This window comes from Clytia hemisphaerica, unplaced genomic scaffold (assembly GCF_902728285.1).
Source record: "Clytia hemisphaerica strain Z4C2 unplaced genomic scaffold, Clytia hemisphaerica genome assembly, whole genome shotgun sequence".
Lineage (NCBI taxonomy): Eukaryota > Metazoa > Cnidaria > Hydrozoa > Leptothecata > Clytiidae > Clytia > Clytia hemisphaerica.
This window is the reverse complement of record NW_027103334.1, coordinates 306,027-326,987: the sequence shown is the minus strand read 5'-3', so window position 1 is coordinate 326,987 and position 20,961 is coordinate 306,027. Positions and strand designations below refer to the sequence as shown.

Genomic DNA, 20,961 nt, shown 5'->3' with positions numbered 1-20,961 from the left:
ACAGAAGTTTGTCTTCAATGTTCACTGGTACAGATAACTAAACTTGTTGTTTGTTTTTTAAACAAGTCTTGTACAATTCATTTTCGACCATAATACTTACGACCTTACTCTATGTCTGTCTTTTTTGTAAATACTTTTTATTTTCACAGACTAAAAACTAAAAAAATTCATCACAGAAAATAATGATCTAATTACATATTAACGAAATGAAACCCATTGCTCTGTTCTTGGTTTTCTTGACTTGCCATGATGTTTTATCATCTGTCAGTGATCAAACGTCAGAAGTTGGATTAGCAGATATAGAAGGAGTTATTGCTGGGTATGGTGATTTCAATTCCGACCAAGCAACAGATGTTTTTGTCATTTCAAAGGATTGTAAGTTGCCAAAAATACTTCCAGTAACCTATCACTTGTGGTAAACCCCCTAAAATACCAACAATAATGCAACAACTAAAACCTAACTTTGATTGTGTGAAAAAAGACTCGACAGTGGAGTAGTTCGTACTTAACACTATGGCAAACACCCTTTTAACTTCTGAATTCCTTTATTTTCAGGGGCAACAGTTCATGTTTATCTTTGGAATGTGAGGAACCAAAAGTTTACAAAAGGAGATGCGACAGTAAAGAGGTAGTTTTATTATTCATTCTTTATCTTCATCAACTTCTCTGACTGACATTGCTGACTTAAACAATTAGTTTTTGGCTGAACTCAAAAAATTTAGCGTTGTATTGGTATTGCTCCATGTATAGAGGGAAAGTAACTAGTAAAACCTGTGAACAATGAAAAAATCGACTTGATCTGAAGTAAATACTGTAAATCTATCTTCAATAAAGACACGCGGGTTAAAAATTGAATAAGGGGTATTTTGTAAGGCACTTTCAGGTATTACATCCTTGTGTATGACCAGGTATTATATCCTTGAAATGTATAAAGTAGACTATAATTATTGCTTTTTTTCTACATAGTGAGAATATAGTCAACATCGTTCCAGCAGACTTTAATGGTGATGGTGATATGGATTTATTGATCTCCACTGAATCATCAAAGAAAACAGTCATCTCTCAAGTTTATTTTGGAAACCGCAAATCATTGACTAAATGTGAGTGAATTATTTTATTTCAAAGAATAGATTGTGGATAAATGTTTTCTGTTTTGACTAACATTTAATGGGGACAAATACATCTAAACCGCTGATGTATAAAATCTATATAAAGTGTACCATTAATTCTCACCCCATTTCATCTGAAAAAAAGCATTTTATTCTTTGCAAATAGTGTATCAGTGGATTTCTGTTTTAAACTTACATGAGTTTAGAAAATATTTTATTTTGGGTTTAGTATGAATAATGACCTTCTTGAACGTCTAAATCCATAGCTGATGACCTGAAGATTGAGGCCAAAGATCAACCAACAGTCTTTGAGTAAGTTATTATTAGGCTGTTCAAGTGTACTGTAGGGTTGCTAAACTTTCTTTTATTCCTATGAAAAAATTTCTGACGTATTTCTGCAACCCCCTGCTGTTTTTCCAGGCATACCAGCAAAAATAAATTTTTCTGTTGCGTAAAAATGCTTACACAACACCTAAATGCCTTGAGATAACCACCTAGCAAATTGAAGTAACTAGGATTTTTTTGTTGTAAAAATAGCAACATGGATATTTTGCTTAAAATGGGAAAATTTAGCAATCTTTACATTATGAACTTGTAATATTTTGACCCGAATCAAATCCCCTTCAATAACTAAGAACAAATGATTAACTTCGAGATTGTTACATTATATTCCTTATTAAAGAACCCAATTCATGATATGCACCATTGCAATGTCTTCCGTTCCACCCAATAGCTGATTGGTTCAAAGTGACGTACTGACTGCTTTTACGTCACTTCCAACCAATGAGCTATTGGTTCTGTGACGTAATGTTAGAAGACATTGCAGTGGTGCATATCGTGAATACAGTCTTTATTTCGATATAAAACTTGACTGTATTGAGACATCTTCAGCTCTTGCTTAGGAAAGGCAGAGTGGCTCTATCTAGTGTTTTATGTAAGATATCTGTAATGCTACCTCTTGAATACAAAGCTTTTGACTGATGTTCGAATTGTTTTCAGTATGAATGGTGACTACTTACCAGACCTCTTTGGTACAGATTTGAATGGTAATCGAACTTATTGGGTGTATGTACCAACTGAAAACAAAAACAAGTATGATTCTTACCTTTTTTGGTACAGTGTTTTCACATTTAAAGATAATTTGTCAACTCTGGCTTTTTTAAATTATTAACCTTTTCTATTAACTTATGAAATAAATTATAAATTATCATACAGTTGACTCTCTCTAATTCCATCTTCATTGGAGCAAATATTTTCTTCGAATTAGAGAAAGATTCGAATTACAGATAGTAATTTAAACCACTTTCTTGCTGAGGGGACCAATATTTTAGTTCGATTAAAGAAAGATTTAAATAAAAGAAGTTCGAATTAGAGTGCGTTGACTGTGAAATCAATGAAATAAAATTATCCTACCCTCTTGTAATGAATCTTATCTTGCTTACCCTGGCTATCGTTGTCTTTTTTCAGCGCTCACTTTTCAACAGAGACTCAAGAAACGGGTACTGACATAGCAATACCTAATTCTAATGGCTTTGTTGATGCAACAGGTGATTTGCACCCAGGTAAGATCTCTTTGGTTATCCTTATCATTTTGTTTTCTTGTACCTGAGAATGGCTTCCAAAGGCAACATAATATTGGGATATCATTACTTGACTAAGTGATATTGTTGTGCAATAAAAACTAGTAAAGGTTATGGGTTCCTTTAAAGACTTACCAAAATCTGAAGAATACTGAAACCCTGACCAAATATCGTGATGAAGACAATTAAGCCCAATACTGAAGTACAAGCTTTTAAGAAGTCCCCTCCACTTAATTTATCCCTTTTTTGTTACATAGATCTGGTCGTCAAATCAATAGCTGCTGAAGATAAAGGAGTTGTCTTCGAAATCTGGAAACAAAATAAGGTAAAATTCATCAGAACCGCTAGAATACATTTTGAAGTATTTTTTTTGTCTTAGTTCATATATTTTTTTAGTACTGTTTTATAAAACTGAAAATAAAAATGTTTTATTCTCTTGTGAGAGAAGTCATGTCCCTTGAAAGTCTGAAATAAGGTCTTTTTTACAAATTTGGCACATGAATAAAAAGGTAGGGAAATCCCACAATTCTTTGATATGTTTTATAAGAATAAAACACCTTCTAAATATCTTAATTTTCTAAATTTTAGAAAGATATGGAGTTAGCTGGGACACTTTTAATGTTTGAAGACAAAAATATTGAAATGGTTGGTCAAGTCAGTTTTGCTGATATAGGTAATTTTCTGACGGTACTATATCTAAATTGTAGACACGTTCATATTGCTGATGCTTTAGCAACACTAAGAGAAAGGGTCAACAAAATCTTGGTAATACAACAGGTCTGAATACGCGAAGTAGCGTTTTCATCACAACTTCTATTGCTCCTCTATTTATAATGTATTGTTTTATTTTACTCTTTTGAAGTATTCCTTATTTCCTTTCTTGGATTAATGTTTAATTTGCGTAAGGGATGGCCTCTACAGGTTCGAACGCTTTCTTCCATAACCGTTGAAAAAATGAAGTTCTTTATTTTCATTTTTAAGACAATGATGAAACAATGGATTTGATCGTACCAATTTGTTTGAAGAAAGACTGTGAACATTCCAAAATATATTCCCATTCACTTTCCATGCTCAATGGCAAATTTATTACCACAGTAAATCTAAAAATCTTTTTACTCCATTTTGAAAAAAATCATAACAGGTTTGAGTGAGAGCAGCCCGTGTCATTTGAATATGAAATATAAAGAAGTATGATCCAATCTTTCGGTAGTCGAAGTCATGATATTGTATTTCATCCAATATTTCTGATGCTTAAAATTCATTCTCATTTTTAAATTTCTAGTGGCAATTGCTGCTTTCAAATGAAAATTCGGATTGGAAGTTTGATCCAGAGACATTCACTAAAGGAAAAATTCCATTCATGCTTAATTTTGGTGAGTCAAATTGATCTGTTAAGATGATTTTTATAAATAGTTATATTTTACCTGAATTCAAACCTTTTAAATGCATATGGATTTAGAAAATAAAACCAAAATAGAAATTCGTTTTCTTTAATTTGAGAGAAATATTAGCCTAAAATTTAAGCTAATCCCATTTAATGAGACTAGAATGCAAAATGGCAAAACAAATATTGTATTTCTTTATTTTTTATTTCAGGTGACTTTATCATGGATGGTAAGATTGACGCTGTAGCCATCCTTCAGAAGAAAGATGATGGGTTAGTTTTTATTTTGGTTCGCTAGAAATCGTGTTTAGCTTTGGCAAAGCAAATATCCTTTCCACTTTCGTCTGTTATTTTTTTGTTGCCTGAGAAAAGCTTTATATTATTGTTTCCAATTATTTCACATTTTACCTTTTTATTCTTGTGACCATAAAATAACACTTTAAATTCATCTCTTTTTTAAAACTTTACGGGTTTTCGGGCTCCGAACATTCGATTTTTTGACGTCACTTTTAACTATCGAAGCTCCTGCAGTAGCAAAAGAATCGAATTTGCGTCAAAACACTTGAAAGGCTTCTATTTTTCGAAAATCGTCAAAGTGGAACTCATTTCTTAGTGAGTTCCAACGCTGCTCTTTAAACATTTTAAGCTGACGAAGGGATTTAAATTGTTAAAAATGTACAAGTTTTAAATAATCTTTTGAATGTTGTTTTCCAGAACACCGTTTGCTGTGCAACTCGTCAATCAACCTTGTTCTCCAGCTTCTCACAAGTGCAATGGCGCTCGCTCATTTCGTATCGCTGAAATAGTATGTTCGTTACTTTTGATATCTTCTTTTGTTGTCAGCAAACTACAATCTTTGACAGAATATAATGTCAAAGGCCTTAAAAGAGTGTATTTTACCCCTTCCCCCAATATTGGGGGAAGGGGTTTTCTAGGGTCAAAAACTGTAAAGAAAAAACAATCTGTGACAAATATTTTGTCTAAGATTGTAGGTTTTTCCCGATTTCCTTGATTAGTAAATTTCAGTGAGGTTGACCTTTCAAAAATGACAAACCTCCTCTAACTACAGGGTTGAAAGATTTTTCTAAAGTAGTCAATTTAATGAGAGCTTTCCATGTTTACATCAGAGTGCAACAATAAACAATAGTACTATTCAGTAAAAAGTTAAAATATATTTTTTTTAAAGTGTATGTTAATTTGGCGGTCGATGGATTTTGTAAATTTTAGCAGTGATTTAATTCTGCGGAGTACAAAACTGCTGAATCTGCTGAAAATTTCAAAAGTTTAATTTCCTTTTATTTTTTAGAAAACGAAAGGATACCCAACATCAGTGAGTTTGATGGATGTTTATGAGAATGGTGCATTGGATTTTATGGTTTCTTATGAAATCAAAACACAGAAGAAAACGATCAAAGGAATGCAGGTGTTAAGGAATGATTATAACTCGGATGCTGCCTTCCTCAAAGTTGCTGGTATATTATTCGCTGACTCATCACTTTTTATTTCAAAAACTTTCAAAAGAGCTGTTAAACTTTTAATCTTAACTACCTTGATTGGAACTAATTTTCACGGGAATTAATTTTAGCGTTTTTTGCGGTTTTTCGTCAAAATCGCGAAAATTTGAACCTGCAAAAAATCTTGAGAGTTAAAATCCGCGAAAATTAATTCCCGCGAAACACAATTTTTCCAATTTTATCAAAAAATTTGAAAAATCCCTAGGAAAATGAAAGAAATTTGTCCAAAAAAGGGCAAAACCGCGAAAATTCCAGAATGAAAAAAACCGCGAAATTAAAACCCGCGAAATGCAATTTTTCCGATATTTTTTTTCGACCGCGAAAATTAGTTCCCGCGAAAATTAGTTCCAATAAGGTATCAAATTGTGTTTTTCAGATAACATTTCATTGTTCACTTAGTTTCGACGAGCAGTTTGTGACAACTTTCCATCCAATTCTTCCAATCTATATTTATTTAACTCTTTTTTGTTTTTCTTTAAAGTGTTATCTGGTGACAAAACTTCTGCAGTAAGTTGTTTTTCTTTTTTTTCAAAAAATAAACTACAGTTGCCCTATAAAACATATCAGGCGTCTTCAATACCTATAATGCCTTAATATTCTCGATTCTAAAGTTTTTTTGAACAGTTTTTTTATGTGTTTTTCTAGTGTTTTGTCACTACACTTTCTATAAGAGCAAAATATATAAGAACATAAGGCTTCGAGGCTAAAATGATTTAAGAACATAAAACATGCAATTTGTTAAGAAATCACACTAAAAGATGCTCAAAATGCTGAAAATAAGAAGTAGGCGAAAAACCAAAAAAGTTAAGAACACCTGAACGCTCTCACGTTTTTTCAACCTTCTAATAAAACAACGTGTACGAAAAAATGTGACAAACTTTTTCCTTCTACTGTAGAAATACGGGTCGAATCTTGCTGGAGCAACAGTGATAATACAAACTACAGATACCGATGATAATGCTCTCGTCAGAAAAGGTAAGTACCTTATCGGCCTTTTTTACGCCGGCCCTTATTGGCGTTATTTTTGGGCTCGTGGCGTAATAAGGGCCGGTGTAGAAAGGGCCAAAATTTTGCAATTTTTACCTAAAAGTGGCGTTAATTTTTGCCCATTTTTTCTTAATTTAAAGGATTTTAGGCATGATTAAAGGATGAAAACTATCCATTTTTTTAGTCTATAATATCTAAAACTTCAAATTATTTTCAATGGAATTCAACAGTTTAATACTGAAATATGACATTTTATTGCAAATTTTAGTTAATACATACTGTTTTGAACCCTGAGTAGCGATTTTTAAAAGTTAAGGCGTTATTTACGGCCCTAATTGGCGTAAGCCCAAAATTAGGCTGTGGCGGAATAAGGGCCGGCGTTAAATTAAGGCCGGCGTAAAAAGGGCCGATAAGGTATATGAATCTTTCAAGGACATTTAGATGTTTAGAGAGAAGAATATTTTAAACTTCAAAGCAATCCGTTCAATAAGATCTATTCTTTGTTGTGCGCTCCTCAGGTGTACTTCGAGAATAAAAATAATGCAATCTTGTGTAATACAATGAAGTGGATAATACAGTCGTTTTCATGTTGTCTTCTGACCAGCCACCAGAACCGTTGGAAAACCAACGGATCCGGCGAGACTCGAACTCTTAACCATGCCATTCGTCGGCATTTGCTCTATCATTGAGCTACGGGTCAATGTGGAACCCAAGAATTCCATTGCCACTCGGTAGAGCTGGAAGTGAATTCTTGTGTAGGTTTCACAGGGTTTCATGGCCTTTTTGCTTATGGAACTCAAAAATTTGTCTGATGCTTGATTCACTCGTCTAATTAATTTTTTTTCTTTACAGCGACACAATTATCGCAGACAGCTTATTTTTCATTGAGTTTACCATACGTTGTTTTCGGCCTTGGTAGATCACCTAATTTCGTGGAGAAGATCACTGTCGGCGTTTGTCAAAGTGATAACCCGAAGGTTAATAGTACTACCCAATACATGTAGTTTTTTTTTGTAGTTCGTATAATTTTTAATGGCTGTTGTCTTTCCCTCTTTTTCATTCAGTTTTATATTTTGCAGTTTTCTCCCAAACCTATTTCTTTTGCATCACTTTCATTAATATATATTTCAAAATTTTGTCACTTTTTGTTCCACAGATCGATCGAGTTCGAACATGGGCCTCGATCATTCCAAATTCACAAGTTATCGTCATACCAACTCCTAAGGATTCGCCTTCCGAGTATGTTATTACATTATTACTATGGTGAAAACTTAATTGCCTTTTTGCATTTCATCCAGCTAATCAGAAGAACTTTTTGTTGTTGTCACTCTGTTTTAAAGTGAACAACCGTTGCAACTGCAAGAATCCTCTTAAAATTGTAGGGAGCCAATCATTATGAACCGTATAACATACAAAATCATTTTCCCGTATTTTTTAATTTTAACTTTAAATCTAGTTAAAGATTCAGACTAAAACAGCTTTTCTCAAGACTTTCTTAGAAATGATAACCTGGTATAAACACCCATAATAGGCTTTTCCAGAAAAAAAACTGAATATGGGTGGAGGAGGATATATCATTTTTTAGAAAGTTACCTGGACATTGTGAATTTTGACCACCCAGACAGCAGGTCTGACCCCCCCCCCGGACAAGCATCAGTTGACTCCTGGACATTCAAAATAACCCTCCAACTGAACAAAATTACCCCCAAACAGAGCAACCGATTTTTCACTATCCCCCTCTCCCTGGACATAATATCCTCCACGCCCAACGGCATGTACGGACATTTTCTGGAAAAGCCAAGCAATGTGCCAAAGTTTATTTATGAAAAAAAAGACATGGAAGACTTACACGAAAAATGAACCAATTGTTTATCATTTTTTATCATTCTATTTTCGTTTATTTTTCAGTTGGGTGACAAGACTGTTAGTAACACCAAGCAAAATACTTCTCCAAACAGCTGGTGTGTTGATTGGCACATGCCTCCTCATCGCTGGATTGATCTTGATACTCCATATCAAAGAAAAGGTATGTTTTGAAAGGAACCATATTCATGATATGCGCCACTGCAACTTTCCTGTTTGTTTTGGAAAATTTTAAAAGTTCTCGGAAGACTTTTCAGTGGTGCATATCATGAATAGAAGTAGACGTTTTTTATATGTGAACAAGTATGCAGAACATTCTAAGAACATTTTGAGGATTAACAGACCCTAAAGCATGCAACTTCTTAGGAAATCATACTGATATACTTACGGAATGCTATAAATTTTTAGGCATCGTCTAGGCCTAAAATATTCGAAGGCGTCAAAGATTTTGACGTTCTATCTAAGTTGAAAAATTCTCCATATTTATTCTTCATACTTCCATGTTTAAATCAAGACTTTTGATACTATTTTGTCATCATCTTGGACAGTTTTAATTTATTTTTTAACATGTAATTTACTAAAAATTCTAATGAAACCCTTAGAGGAATGTTCTACTACAGTGAATATTATATTATCTCATAACGTTGTGTTTTCATTTGTTTTCTTAGAAAGAGGACGAGCGTGAAAAACGAAAAGAAGCTCACAAATTTCATTTTGATGCTCTGTAGTAATGGTATGAATCAAAAAAATGCTTAGGTATCTTATTTTTCAATTTCATCGCTGGTAAAATATTCTTTTAATAACCTTGCTCTGTCTTGTTGGAAAATGCACTTTAACATCAAATGGAATCAAAATTATACGTCGATCAAAATTAACATTCAAAACAAAATGCAGGCGTTGATTAAAACAGACTGGTGGACAAGAAATAATGATATATCAATAAGATGTAAAAAACATTTCCTAGTGTTAATTGCAATGATACAATGTTGGTCGTGTGATTACATCAAGCAAGTTCATCACTGATTTAAAGATTCCCATGTGAAAACCGAATGCTTGATTCACCAAAGACGTTTCAAATCAAAGCAACATTCATGAAAAGCACCATAGACATTACATCACGAAACCAATAGCTGTTTGGTTGTAAGTGACGTAAAATCAGTCTATACGTCACTTTCAACCAATCAGCTGTTGAATAGATTTTGAAGAAATACTGTCCGATTTTTTCTTAATGTGATGGAGATTTTGTAAAATTAAATCTGCACTGTAGTAGCACTATGAATCATATTTTCTTGAATTTTTTAACAGGATATTGTGTTAAGTATTTCATTTTTTTAGTTTTCCCTATCTTATTTGTATGCACCCACACATCTTGATAATTTCATATCTTTATTTCTGGATTACAGCTTCAATGTAGCCCTTATATAAAAGATTGCCTCTAGAACTGTCTAGAACCAACCTTATTACTGTCATTTCTAGGTCTTTATTATCAAATTTAGAACAAATTGATTTTTTTGTACATAGTCCAAATATTTTATTTATTGAAAAAGATAAATTGTATTTTCTTTTGGGAAGGAGTTTTAGTTTCAATTTGCTGAATTTCATGTTTCTGTCCCTAGCAGGAGTCTCAAACTGAAGAAAAAGAATTGAGGAAAAAGTAAAATTTTTAAGTGACGTCAACTATTGCAAACCACTCTTTGAACTCAGTCAATGAGAGTCAGAATGAAAAAGGGAAAATAAATAAAAAAGCCTATCAAATAAATAAATAATTTAAGGCAAAAGTTTCATGACTTTAATTTATTAATCATCTTTTTTATAGACACACGAATAAGGGATCTCTCTTTTTTACCCAGTTTTTTTACTCGCTCTCTTACTAAACTAAAACCTCTTTTTAATTTCATTGTCAAAAAAGACGCACTTTTTGACGTGTAGAAAAAAACACACATAGAAAAACCACTACAATCAAATTTATATAAGATCACCATGTCAATATAGAATAGAAGGAAAATAAACACAAACTCGTCTCCAGGCCCCTTTCTTTGAAGTTAACCAAATTTAACACCTCTCTAGAACCATTATCTTAAAATTCAACCATCATTAAAGATACCTGAATGATGCTAAATAGAGGTGCTATAATGTGGCTTACCCCCTTGATAAAAGTAATGTCTCAAACCCACTATCACCTTTTTTAAATTAATAAAAAAACAAGTGTCAAAAAAGACTGGGACCTAGCTTGGTTAAAATGGTCCGAAGAAGGGGGTATTAGTAAAAATGTCAGCTGCAAATTAATCAACTTTCCATGGAGAGAGAGTATATTGACTTGACTGTTTTTTAACCTTTATAAAATGACTGGTCAGGAAAAATGTAGAATTTTCACCGTTTAAGATTTGATGACTCATTTATATAATTTTATTTATTTCTTCAGTGTTTATTTGTCTATCACGTTCATTTTATTGATGTTTTTCTTGTTGACGTGGCCCTAAACATTTTGTTGTAATCTTTTTAGTAATTTTTAGAAAGAAATTGCAGATAATTAATTAGGCCAGCTTTGATATTATAATATAGTGGTTTTGCATTTTATGTCAGTTCTTCTAATTAGCAGTGTGTTAGAATTGGCTAACGTTGTTAAAATCTATAATTTCCAGCTTAGAACTTTGTTATCGTACCCCTTAATAATTGGGGTAAGTAACCTTACACGCCTAGCATTATCTTGAATTAGTTATTTTCTTAATTGAAAGAAAAAGTGAAAAATACTGACAGTAGTATTGAAATTTGAACTAAATTTTCTTTTTCCTCAAAAAAAAGAAAGAAAAAGTTTTGAAATAAGGAGGTTGACTTTATCCCAACCAGATGCAAAAGACGATTAGAAATTAATTGAAGAATGTCACTTGAATGGGAATTAAGAGGATGTCACTAGGATTATCTATCCTTTTTGAAGAATTTTATTTATATATACCCTGACTGATTAGCTGATCAGAATTTTCGTTCTTCTTTCTGAAAAAAATGACGAGTAATTTTTGAGATCAACTAAATTTATGTTTGGTATATGGCGAGACCAATTCGATCAGTTGTTTTACGGGGCCGACCAACCGACCGACCCTGAAATTTCAAAAATCGAAATGAAAATAATAATTAATTTTGGTAATATATTTTTATTTTCATTGCTTTACAGACTGCCAACTTTTCAAAATTTTGGTAGTTTTTCCAAGATTTCGAGAATTTTATGTTCAATTTTTCATTTTATCTATGAATTCGGACTTCTTGTATTTTTTAATTTTCTTTTTGGCATTTTTGTCAAAGATGTAGTAGTTTTTGCTGTCTTTTTAGGAGATTTTATAGGTGAAATTCTACTTTTATTTTTATTTTTTCGCCGATTGACCGACCCTCTTTTTTGGGTAGCTTGGCCCGTAAAACAACAAATTAAATTTACCTCGCCAATGCTGGTTTATTAGTTCTGAGTTCAGTTTAAAGGACGCTTCTGAACAAAAATAACGAGTAATTTTTTGAGAGCAACTCTAAACTTATATTTGCTATGCTACTATAGTAGTTTTGAGTTAAATTAAAAAAACGCGGAATCAGCTCGCCTAAAAGTGAAACGTAATCCTTTCCTGTAGCAATTCGTGTTTTGATAAGTATGAAAATATCATGCCATTCCTCGTCATAAACCTTCATATAAGATTAGTACCCCGGTTTTTGCCAGTAGTGGCAAATTTCATACAACTTTTGCCTAGTTTAAATTTGCCACTACTGGCTAAAACCGGGGTATTTCCGTAGAAAATATGTCACGAATATCATGAAAACTCGATTATATCGAATGATAATGGCATAATTGGAAGAAACAATCATTATATGATCTTTTACACAATTTTTCGCGCGAAAATTTCAGCCCTTAAAAATAGACATCGTTATTTTATTAGGTACCAGATCATTTTTATTTTCGGTAGATAGTCTTACTCGAATGGCCTATTTTGGGTTATATATCTTATCTTTGCATAAAAAGATTTTTTCCAAACAGGCCCATCAATGCATTATAATTTTATTATTTTAATCAGTTAATAAAACATGTAAATTTAGAAGTAATAGAAGATCTATAGACCATGATATCGAAATGTCGCTTTTAAATATCATTATAACCATTTTCCTAGTGTTTTAGAACCGAAAACTTCACTTTGGTGTTTATCAAGAGTAAAGGAAAAATGAAGACGATTTTACTCATAAATGCATTGTTTTTGGTCAACATTTGTCATGGTGTGACTTACACATACCCTGGCAAAGGATTCACGAAATTTCCAATCTTGAAGAGTAGCCAAACCACTAAAATATCTTTCGAGTTTCAAACGTCATCTACAAGGGAGGAGATTAATATTTTGTACGTGGACGATGTGGAGAACGGCGGTAAATCTGGAGATTATTTACGTGTAACGTTGGAGCGTGGCCGGTTAAATGTTCATTGGGATGTTAGTAACGGTACGCAAATGTTTCATTTTATTCTTGTACTCGAACCCAGACCCTTAGTCTCCTTTTTATGATTTTGATAGCGGTCACGATTGTAACACGTCCATCCGTAAAATCAAAGGAAAAAAACTTCTCTTGATTGCAACGAAAATTTGGTTTCTTTTGTCCATTTGATATAAATTTGCAACTCAATTTAGAGGACGTTTTTAAGGATTCATTTGTGTTAATTTAGCTACGTTCTAAAAATTCTATCTAAATTACCCCATTTGCGGAAAAAAGTAGGCTGAAACCCAACTGGCACACAACGCTCCTTCAACGTTCATTTGATGTTCACAACGTCTATATAACGTTAGATGAACGTTGAAACAACGTTGTGTGATGTCACTGTACTCTTAGGTGCCAAATAAACGGGGGGGGGGGGGGGTTCGAATAAACGGGGGGGTTGGAAAATTTTCGAAATTTTAATAAACGGGAGGGACCTAATAGCCGGGGGGGTTGGAAATTGTACTTCTGAAAACCCAAAAATAAGGTAAATATAGGCTAAAATCAGGCTTTTCGAAGCAAAAAAAGGGGACTTCTTTGTGTGCCAACTGAAAATATTCCTAAAAATTAATAAACGGGGGGGGGGGTCCTAATAAGGTCCGGGGGGGTTGGAAACTTTTCGAAAAATTAACAAGTGAGGGGGCCCGTTTATTTGGCACCTAAGAGTACTGATATCGGTTCTGACTTCTACCAGATTGTTTGTTTGTAGGAAATTATAGAGATGGAGATACAAAGGTCATTGGTCATAATTTGGATGATAATATCAAGCATTATGTTGTCATCGAAAGCTATAACGGTAAATATTCAACTATAACAATTTCATTTGATAAGATTACTGTTTGACATCAGTGAAAATTTACCCAATCTATATAAAATTACCAAAGAAGCAAGAGTAGCAAATTGTGTATTTTTTTCTGAAAATTGTATCATGCTCCTTCCCCTCGTAGAGCACTCCTGAAGCATCGTTTAACTGTAAATACATAAGCAGCATGAGTAAATATCTTTGATCGCTCAGGAGAATCTTGCCCAAACCGTTTTTAATTCCCAAAAATTGAATAGGATTGGTTAACAATAAAATGAGTGCCGATATTGAAATGCTTTTATTTCCGTCAGCTTTTTTCCTTGGATAAACTAGAACGTAAAGGAAAAAAGATAATCAAACCGCATTTTAGTATAAACCTTAACAAATTAAAAGTTACATTTTCTTTCAGAAAGAAGGATGTAGTCTTCATCGAATTTTTATGTGATCTAACAGATTTTCAAAGTCATTCATACCTTTAAAATATATTTGACTAGCGTAGCAAACGATTTCGTTTAAACCATCACAGATTAATAAAAAATCCTATGCTTAACTACTTTTATTCGTTTAAAGCCTTTTCTTATTTTTACAGGCAAGGATTTCTTGGTCCGAGTGGACGGTGGTGATGTGCAAAGTAAAAGTTTTTCGAAAGCAGTTCGTTTCAATTCGGAAGTGTACTTGGGAGGCTGTCATCCTGATCCTACCAAACGTACTCTACAAAGAGATCCTTATTTCTGCTTCCAAAACGGGTAAGAAAAATCCTCTTTTTCACGGACCTGGTCAAAATTTCTCCAAAACCAATTCTCCAGAATAAAGTCCATACAAATAGACATGTTAGACATTTTCAAAAATCTAATCCAACTGAAGTTCATATGAGATTATCGTGTTCAAGATAAATTTTGAAAAAATATGCGGAAAATCCGGAACGAGTGAAATATTTCCATATTGTACGAGCAAATGTCTGATAGCTGGTTTATCGGTGACTCAAAAAATACACTTTTTGTGTTAGAAAAAAGCGCAGGGCAGTTTTGTAGCAAAGTGACGTTAGATTGCTGCTACCGCTACAATGCAACAACATCTTTTCGTCAATTTATATTTTGTACATGTAAATACAAGATATATTGTACTCTTTTTAACCAAGCAGATTGCAGATATTTTTTGGATCGCCGATAACATTACAATATTACAAATCTTCCTTGGCTGATGTTAAGGTGTTTATTTTGAATTTTATGAAAAGTTTTATTTTGGGGTCTGGGACGCTTTTTTATTATGAAACACATATATTTGTAACTCCTTTTTCCTATGTCCTCTAATTAGAGAGTTGAGTATTTCAACAGAAACATCATTCAAAATGTTTAGGTTCGTTGGTTGTATCAGTAATTTAAGATGGTCAACTGAAAGAGGAGAACCAGAACGAATCGTTCATCCTATTGAATCTGATAATGTCGCTAAAGGTAAGTTCTAATTTATGTACTACGTGAATGAGCCTTTTCACAGTCGCCTGAATCAGAACTCACGTAACAATTCCTATCATCAGTCTGGATTTTACACAATTTTTACGTTTTATTAACATGAAGCTATGTTTTTGGGCGCTTAAAGATTTCCATGTTTTCCTAGATCTTAACTTCAATTTTTGTTGTTGGTTCAAACGCTTTTTGTAACCGATAAACAGGGTTGAAGAACGCTGTATTCACTCATTTCCTAGACTTTAATATACGTTTATAATCTGTGTAATACAATAACTAGGGTGTTTGCGGGATATTATCTGTTTATGGGTTCAACCTCCAGCTGGGTCATACCAAAGATTCCCAAAATGGTACTTGATTCCTCTCTACTTGATGCTCAGTAATTAAGAGAAGGATCAAGGATAGGCGGGACAATCCAGGAAGAAAGAGTGCCACCTTTCCCTACCTTCAGATAGATAGCTATCGAAAGAAGAGCCTTCGGATCGTCTCCGAATGTGGTCGTACTGTACTGTTTGTAATACAATTTGTCCCTTGCCATTTATTTTTGCTTACTATGTCTGAAATGCTCGTCTAGTGTCCTTTCCTAGTTTTGTTTCTGTTAAGAGATGTTTCCAATTAAAAAATGACACAGAAATAAATCAACAGGTTTTACATTGGAAACATGTTGTTTGTATCAGGTTGGTCTAAATAGTTTAATTGTTCATATTATCTGAAGGTTGCACCAATAGATGTTTGACAGACCCATCGTTTTCATGTTCAAATCGTGGACGTTGTTTGAACCAATACATCAAGACTGGATGTGACTGCCGTGGAACTGGCTTCACAGGAACCACCTGCCAAAAACGTCAGTTGTTTTGAGCTCTTCGTGGATTTGTCAGTCTTTGTGTAATACCCTGTTTCTGAAATTAGGGCACAATATTCTATTGACTAGAATTGCCTAGAATTCATGATATGCACTATTGCAATGTCTTCTGACATTAAATCACGGACCAAATAGCCGATTGGTTGTAAGTGACGCAAAATCAGTCAATACGTCACTTGCAACCAATCAGCTGTTGGGTCTGGTGGAAGACATCGCAATGGTGCATATCATGAATAGCTTAAAAATTGTTCTCAATGATGAATCGTTTTCCTCACCAGTAAAGGATGTTTAAGCCTTCGAATGCATTATGGGAGAATATTTCTTGACCTTGACTGAAAATTATTCTTTAAAAACATAGAAGTTCTTTCTATTCGATACTGAGAACTTTTTTTTAATCAGTTGTGAGTTCGGATATGAAAAAAGCTTTAAGAAGCACAATATTAATGCCTATATTTACTCGACGCATTACTTTTATGGTTTTCTATATTTTTAGCCAAGCAAGCAGTCACATTTTTCGGTGAGCAGTACGTCACTTGGGTACCACAAACCAGCATGAATAGCCTAGTGACCGATATTTTTGTCCGCTTCAAAAGCAATCAACCTTCAGGAATCATTTTATTCATCACTGGACAAAGCACAAGCGAATTCATGTTATTGGAGCTTCATAAAGGAACCCTGATATTAAAGACTAAGATTAATGGTAGGAATTCCTTACATTACCAGTTAGATAACGAACGAACGAACGAACGAACGAACGAACGAACGAACGAACGAACTAACGAACGAACGAACGAACGAACGAACGAACGAACGAACGAACGAACGAACGAACGAACGAACGAACGAACGAACGAACGAACGAACGAACGAACGAACGAACGAACGAACGAACGAACGAACGAACGAACGAACGAATAATGAACTAGGATAAGGATTGAAGGAACCAAAAAACGAACGTGATTTCTAAACTTTAACTACTTCCTCTTTGACCAGGCTACGATGAGAAAGTTTTCAAAATACCAAAATCAATGAACGAAAAAGCATCTAATTGGCGAATGGTTTCGTTTTCAAGGATGGGTGCAAGCACAACCATTTCAATGGATGATGGGTATTGCTAAATTCTCTTTGTAATATTTTTATTGAAAATATTTAGAATCGATAATCAATGTCAGTCTATTTGAAGAGCCTTAGAACTTCAGACGGTCTTTGACTTTAAACAACGGGTTACGTCCGATAAAGGTATTACTTTTATTTTCATTGAAGTATGAGAAGTGCTCAAAATGGGATCAATTTTTATCACTTCTCATTTAAATCAATAGGCTTTATGAATACACCAACTCAGTCAAGCGGTTAGAGAACAAAGTGGTTCAAGTGAAATTCATCATCAGAAAGATATACTTTGGTGGCGTTGACAAGCTTCAAGATGGTGATTTTGCTCTTCGGAAATCTGACAGTAAAATCAATTTCATTGGATGTCTGCAGAATATTGACATAAACCAGGTATAGCACTCGATCGAGTATACCATATCACGCTTTCAAGTGAACATTCTTAATCAATGTAGGTCAATATCGGACACATGTCTGAAAAGTTCAAGAATCTTGACTTTTGAGTATGATGGCATCAATATCTTTGTCTTTCCCAGCTGACATTTATTGTCAAAACAACGTCCTTTTAACGTTCGTAGATGAAGAAGAAGAAGAAAGCTCTCAGAATTTTACCGTCTTTTTTTGTTTCTTCTAGTTTGAGTTGATAGGGAAGATCACAAATTCTTCGTCAATAAATGATAAATCCATCACTTTAAACGGAGGAGCTCTTCAAAAAGGTGCTTGCAAAACCTTGCCAGGTAAGGTTCCACTTACACCCCTGTCTCAAGGACCCATTAGGGGCGAAAATTATTGTCGAAATCCCAATAGGGATAGAAATTCTATTGTTTCCAAGTGAAAAATTCCAATAAGGGTAGTTTTGGAGTCTAATTTTTTTCCGTTGAATTTCAAATGAGGATGAAAACATTCTCAATTTTCCAGGGCCGGAAATGTTAGATTATATTACCGATCGGGGACGAAACTTTAAGCAAATGTTCCAATGGGTAGGGGTTTTGTGACACAGGGATGTATACTTTGTACCTTTTTTGAGTGAGCATAATTATGAAAAATACGAAAGTTGATCGAATTTTGCTGCCTAGACTTTCCAATATATGTAAAAAATATTTAGTTGGTTTACAAACTAGGATCTTAATTGTGATGATTTCTTGGAAATTTATTCCCGAGAAGGCTATAAGCCAATCTTAAATAGATAGATAGATAGATAGATATGCCCTCCGATGCATCGGAATGGGTCCTACCCACGATGGAGTAGGAATCACAGCGCAAGCAGACATTGCAACCCTGCAGATGCGAGCTGCCGAGCCATGGTGTATACCACGACACTCGAACTACACGGGAGAACGGATGTCCTCGCAGGTGTAGAACCTCTTAAGTGTCTCAGTACACCACAATGTCTGGAACATCTACCCATACTCTTTTATCAGAGTTATGGTACCCAATTCCCCTCACATGGCATAGGTTGACCCGGGCGGAGGAGCATTCACTTGCCAAGTGAATCGTAGTGCCACGATGGGTATCGAGCTCGGGCCTCCTGGACAGGAGTCAAGCACGATAATCACTATACCACTACGCCTATTTAAGCCATCTTAATTAGAATGTAAATAATCTTTCAAAAATGTATCCCAAGATATCCATTCACTTATCTTTAGATGTTGGCAATGGTTTGATACCTACACCACTGGTAGAAGAATTCATCACTCCAAAGCCTCCAACCACAGTATCTTGGAATCATCATAATAATTCACTCAGTAATAGATTGAATTACGTACAGGTACAGTCATTTTGGTTTATATGCAACCGCAGTCGGAAGCCACCCGAAGGCTTCTCTTTTGGAAGTTTTCAACCCGATAGTGTAGGGGAGGGTGTCATTCTTTCTTCCTGAATTGCTCAACTCATCATCGATCCTTCTCTTTAATTGCTAGGCATTAAGCATAGAGGCATCAAATACCATTTTAGTAATTATTTGGTATGATCCGGCCAGTGGATAAAACCCTCGACCTTGGGCAACGTAGGTCATGGAATGAGTTGTGTATCATATCGAGACTGTGTATTTTGTAACTTTCCAGAATTTAAAGTTTGCACGAGAATGACGATTTCAGCCGTCCCACTTTTGACATAAATTGACTCCAGGCTACATTCTTAGCCTTATTGGAACATTTTTTGACTTTTAGATCCTGCGGTCCTAAGATTAAATTCTAATGTTAAAACTCAACATTCCCGAAGTAGAGTTTAAAGCACTTAATCATTAGTGGGCTTTAAACAGAAAATTTCCTGCTTTCTCAAATATTATGTGACTTTTATTGCAGAACGACGAGAAAGATTCCAAATCAATGTTGTGGATCATCGTCGGGTCATGTATTAGCTTCCTCGTTTTGACGATCGCAGTCGTAATTGTCGTGCGACATGTCATGAAAAAACGTCAAGAACGTCACCAACAATATCGTGATCATTATCTCCGACAAACTGCGATGCGTATTGAACAAGAAGGTGAACTTAGTTTAAATCAATCGTAGAGGTTTGAGAGAGGTCATTATTCTTTGGCGTCAGAGCAATTGTATTTTTGGATGGGTCGAAAAAACGGCTGTCTAATAGAGCTCAAACAATCTAAATCTAAATCATTTGCTTCTAATTTCACTCTTTAGTTTAATTTCAATCTTGTAATTACATTCCAACTAACTTATAACAAATTTTTTTTACCTACCTTTTTTAGATTTGTTGCCGACCGAGCAAAAATGCATCCGCGAGGAGATTGCTAAACGGAAATTACAAACATTCAGTCCGTTACGTAAAGACTTTTACGTATCCTCGTCGTCTCACGCAGGAAGTCTTCCGCGTTCCGTACATCACGAACCAATCTACCAATCTCACGAAGTCTTTCATCACGCTCATCCTTGTCTTGGTAAAAATTACGCCGTGCCTAGTATCCAAGAACAACCGGGCCAAAATTGTCCAAGTCCGGTGTCATCGCATTACGGAATTTCACGGAAATGCAGCCACAGTAGTTCAGTACGTTATCAAACGCCTAACGTTAAGCCTGCTGAATCGATAAAGAGTTTCAGCTCTCAGCAATCTTGAGATCCAAATACACTAATTAAGTCTTAATTAGATACTTAACTGTGATAATTACTTAAATTCATGTTTTTTAAAACCCTGGCGTGTTGAAATGGACCTAGTGGAGTACACGGTCGCAATAATCGTCGGCAAAAGTTTGATGTTTTCTCCCTAACATTTTGTTGAATTTTCATTTGAGAATTATGAGATTGACAAGATTGAATGCATTGAAAATCTATATTCTACGATAGTAGAATAAACCATAAAAGAGACAAAGGTGCTATCTCCAAAAAGCCTGTCGCATTTTAGATATTGTTTCATTGCTTACTTTGCGTGGATAAAACTTGTGTGTGCTTATAATATTGCTTATACGAGATTCGTGTTTTTTTATAAGAACAAAGTCTAAGGCTTTTGAACTAACATTTTTAAGAACACTCTCAGGTTATGTTTAGGCTTTGCAGACTCTAAAACGTGCGATTTTTAGGAAATTACTCTATAATACTCTTGGAATGCGGACATTTTAAAAGCACCTGCAGGCTTAAAAAAATTTTGGTGTTCTTATATATGATATGCTTATAAAAAAATAGCTCTCACAACTCAGCTAGAATTAATTTGTTTTAATATTTTTGTGATGAAAATGATATATAATAATAGTTGATATGTTAAGAGAAGACTAAGTGCTCATTAAGGGCAAATAAAGAATGAGTAATGAAAAAGAAAATTGAAAAATAAAATAGAAGATGAATGA

General features: G+C 34.3%; 2 protein-coding genes and 1 long non-coding RNA gene across 3 annotated transcripts; all 3 read left to right on the top strand.

Moving 5' to 3' along the window:
* The first annotated feature begins 147 nt into the window (after positions 1 to 147).
* LOC136816659 (T-cell immunomodulatory protein-like) lies at positions 148 to 10,008 on the top strand. Its single transcript, XM_067072991.1, has 19 exons — positions 148 to 375; positions 556 to 628; positions 967 to 1,100; positions 1,376 to 1,421; positions 2,109 to 2,201; positions 2,577 to 2,671; positions 2,947 to 3,014; positions 3,278 to 3,362; positions 3,671 to 3,783; positions 3,972 to 4,062; positions 4,286 to 4,346; positions 4,788 to 4,878; positions 5,380 to 5,545; positions 6,069 to 6,094; positions 6,484 to 6,562; positions 7,427 to 7,551; positions 7,731 to 7,813; positions 8,483 to 8,600; positions 9,106 to 10,008. The coding sequence occupies exons 1-19, from the start codon at positions 207 to 209 to the stop codon at positions 9,163 to 9,165; spliced, it is 1,776 nt and encodes a 591-aa protein (XP_066929092.1). The 5' UTR covers positions 148 to 206; the 3' UTR covers positions 9,166 to 10,008.
* A 2,575-nt stretch (positions 10,009 to 12,583) lies between these two features.
* Positions 12,584 to 19,150, top strand: LOC136815989 (neurexin-3b-like). The gene is made up of 11 exons (XM_067072415.1): positions 12,584 to 12,901; positions 13,641 to 13,727; positions 14,323 to 14,479; positions 15,090 to 15,184; positions 15,912 to 16,040; positions 16,552 to 16,758; positions 17,052 to 17,166; positions 17,378 to 17,558; positions 17,800 to 17,902; positions 18,812 to 18,933; positions 19,085 to 19,150. Exons 1-11 carry the CDS (start codon positions 12,631 to 12,633, stop codon positions 19,148 to 19,150), a joined length of 1,533 nt encoding a protein of 510 aa, XP_066928516.1. The 5' UTR covers positions 12,584 to 12,630.
* A 319-nt stretch (positions 19,151 to 19,469) lies between these two features.
* LOC136816651 (uncharacterized) lies at positions 19,470 to 20,952 on the top strand. Its single transcript, XR_010847953.1, has 2 exons — positions 19,470 to 19,649; positions 19,873 to 20,952. It is a non-coding gene; the product is annotated as an uncharacterized lncRNA (long non-coding RNA).
* Positions 20,953 to 20,961: the final 9 nt, after the last annotated feature.

Coding starts and splice junctions, on each gene's coding strand:
- LOC136816659 (XM_067072991.1), top strand. CDS start 207: ATGAAACCCATTGCTCTGTTCTTGGTTTTCTTGACTTGCCATGATGTT. Junction 3,784..3,971: donor ATGGCAAATTTATTACCACA/GTAAATCTAAAA, acceptor TTAAATTTCTAG/TGGCAATTGCTGCTTTCAAA. Junction 4,879..5,379: donor CATTTCGTATCGCTGAAATA/GTATGTTCGTTA, acceptor TTTATTTTTTAG/AAAACGAAAGGATACCCAAC.
- LOC136815989 (XM_067072415.1), top strand. CDS start 12,631: ATGAAGACGATTTTACTCATAAATGCATTGTTTTTGGTCAACATTTGT. Junction 17,167..17,377: donor ACCATTTCAATGGATGATGG/GTATTGCTAAAT, acceptor TTAAATCAATAG/GCTTTATGAATACACCAACT. Junction 17,559..17,799: donor AGAATATTGACATAAACCAG/GTATAGCACTCG, acceptor TGTTTCTTCTAG/TTTGAGTTGATAGGGAAGAT.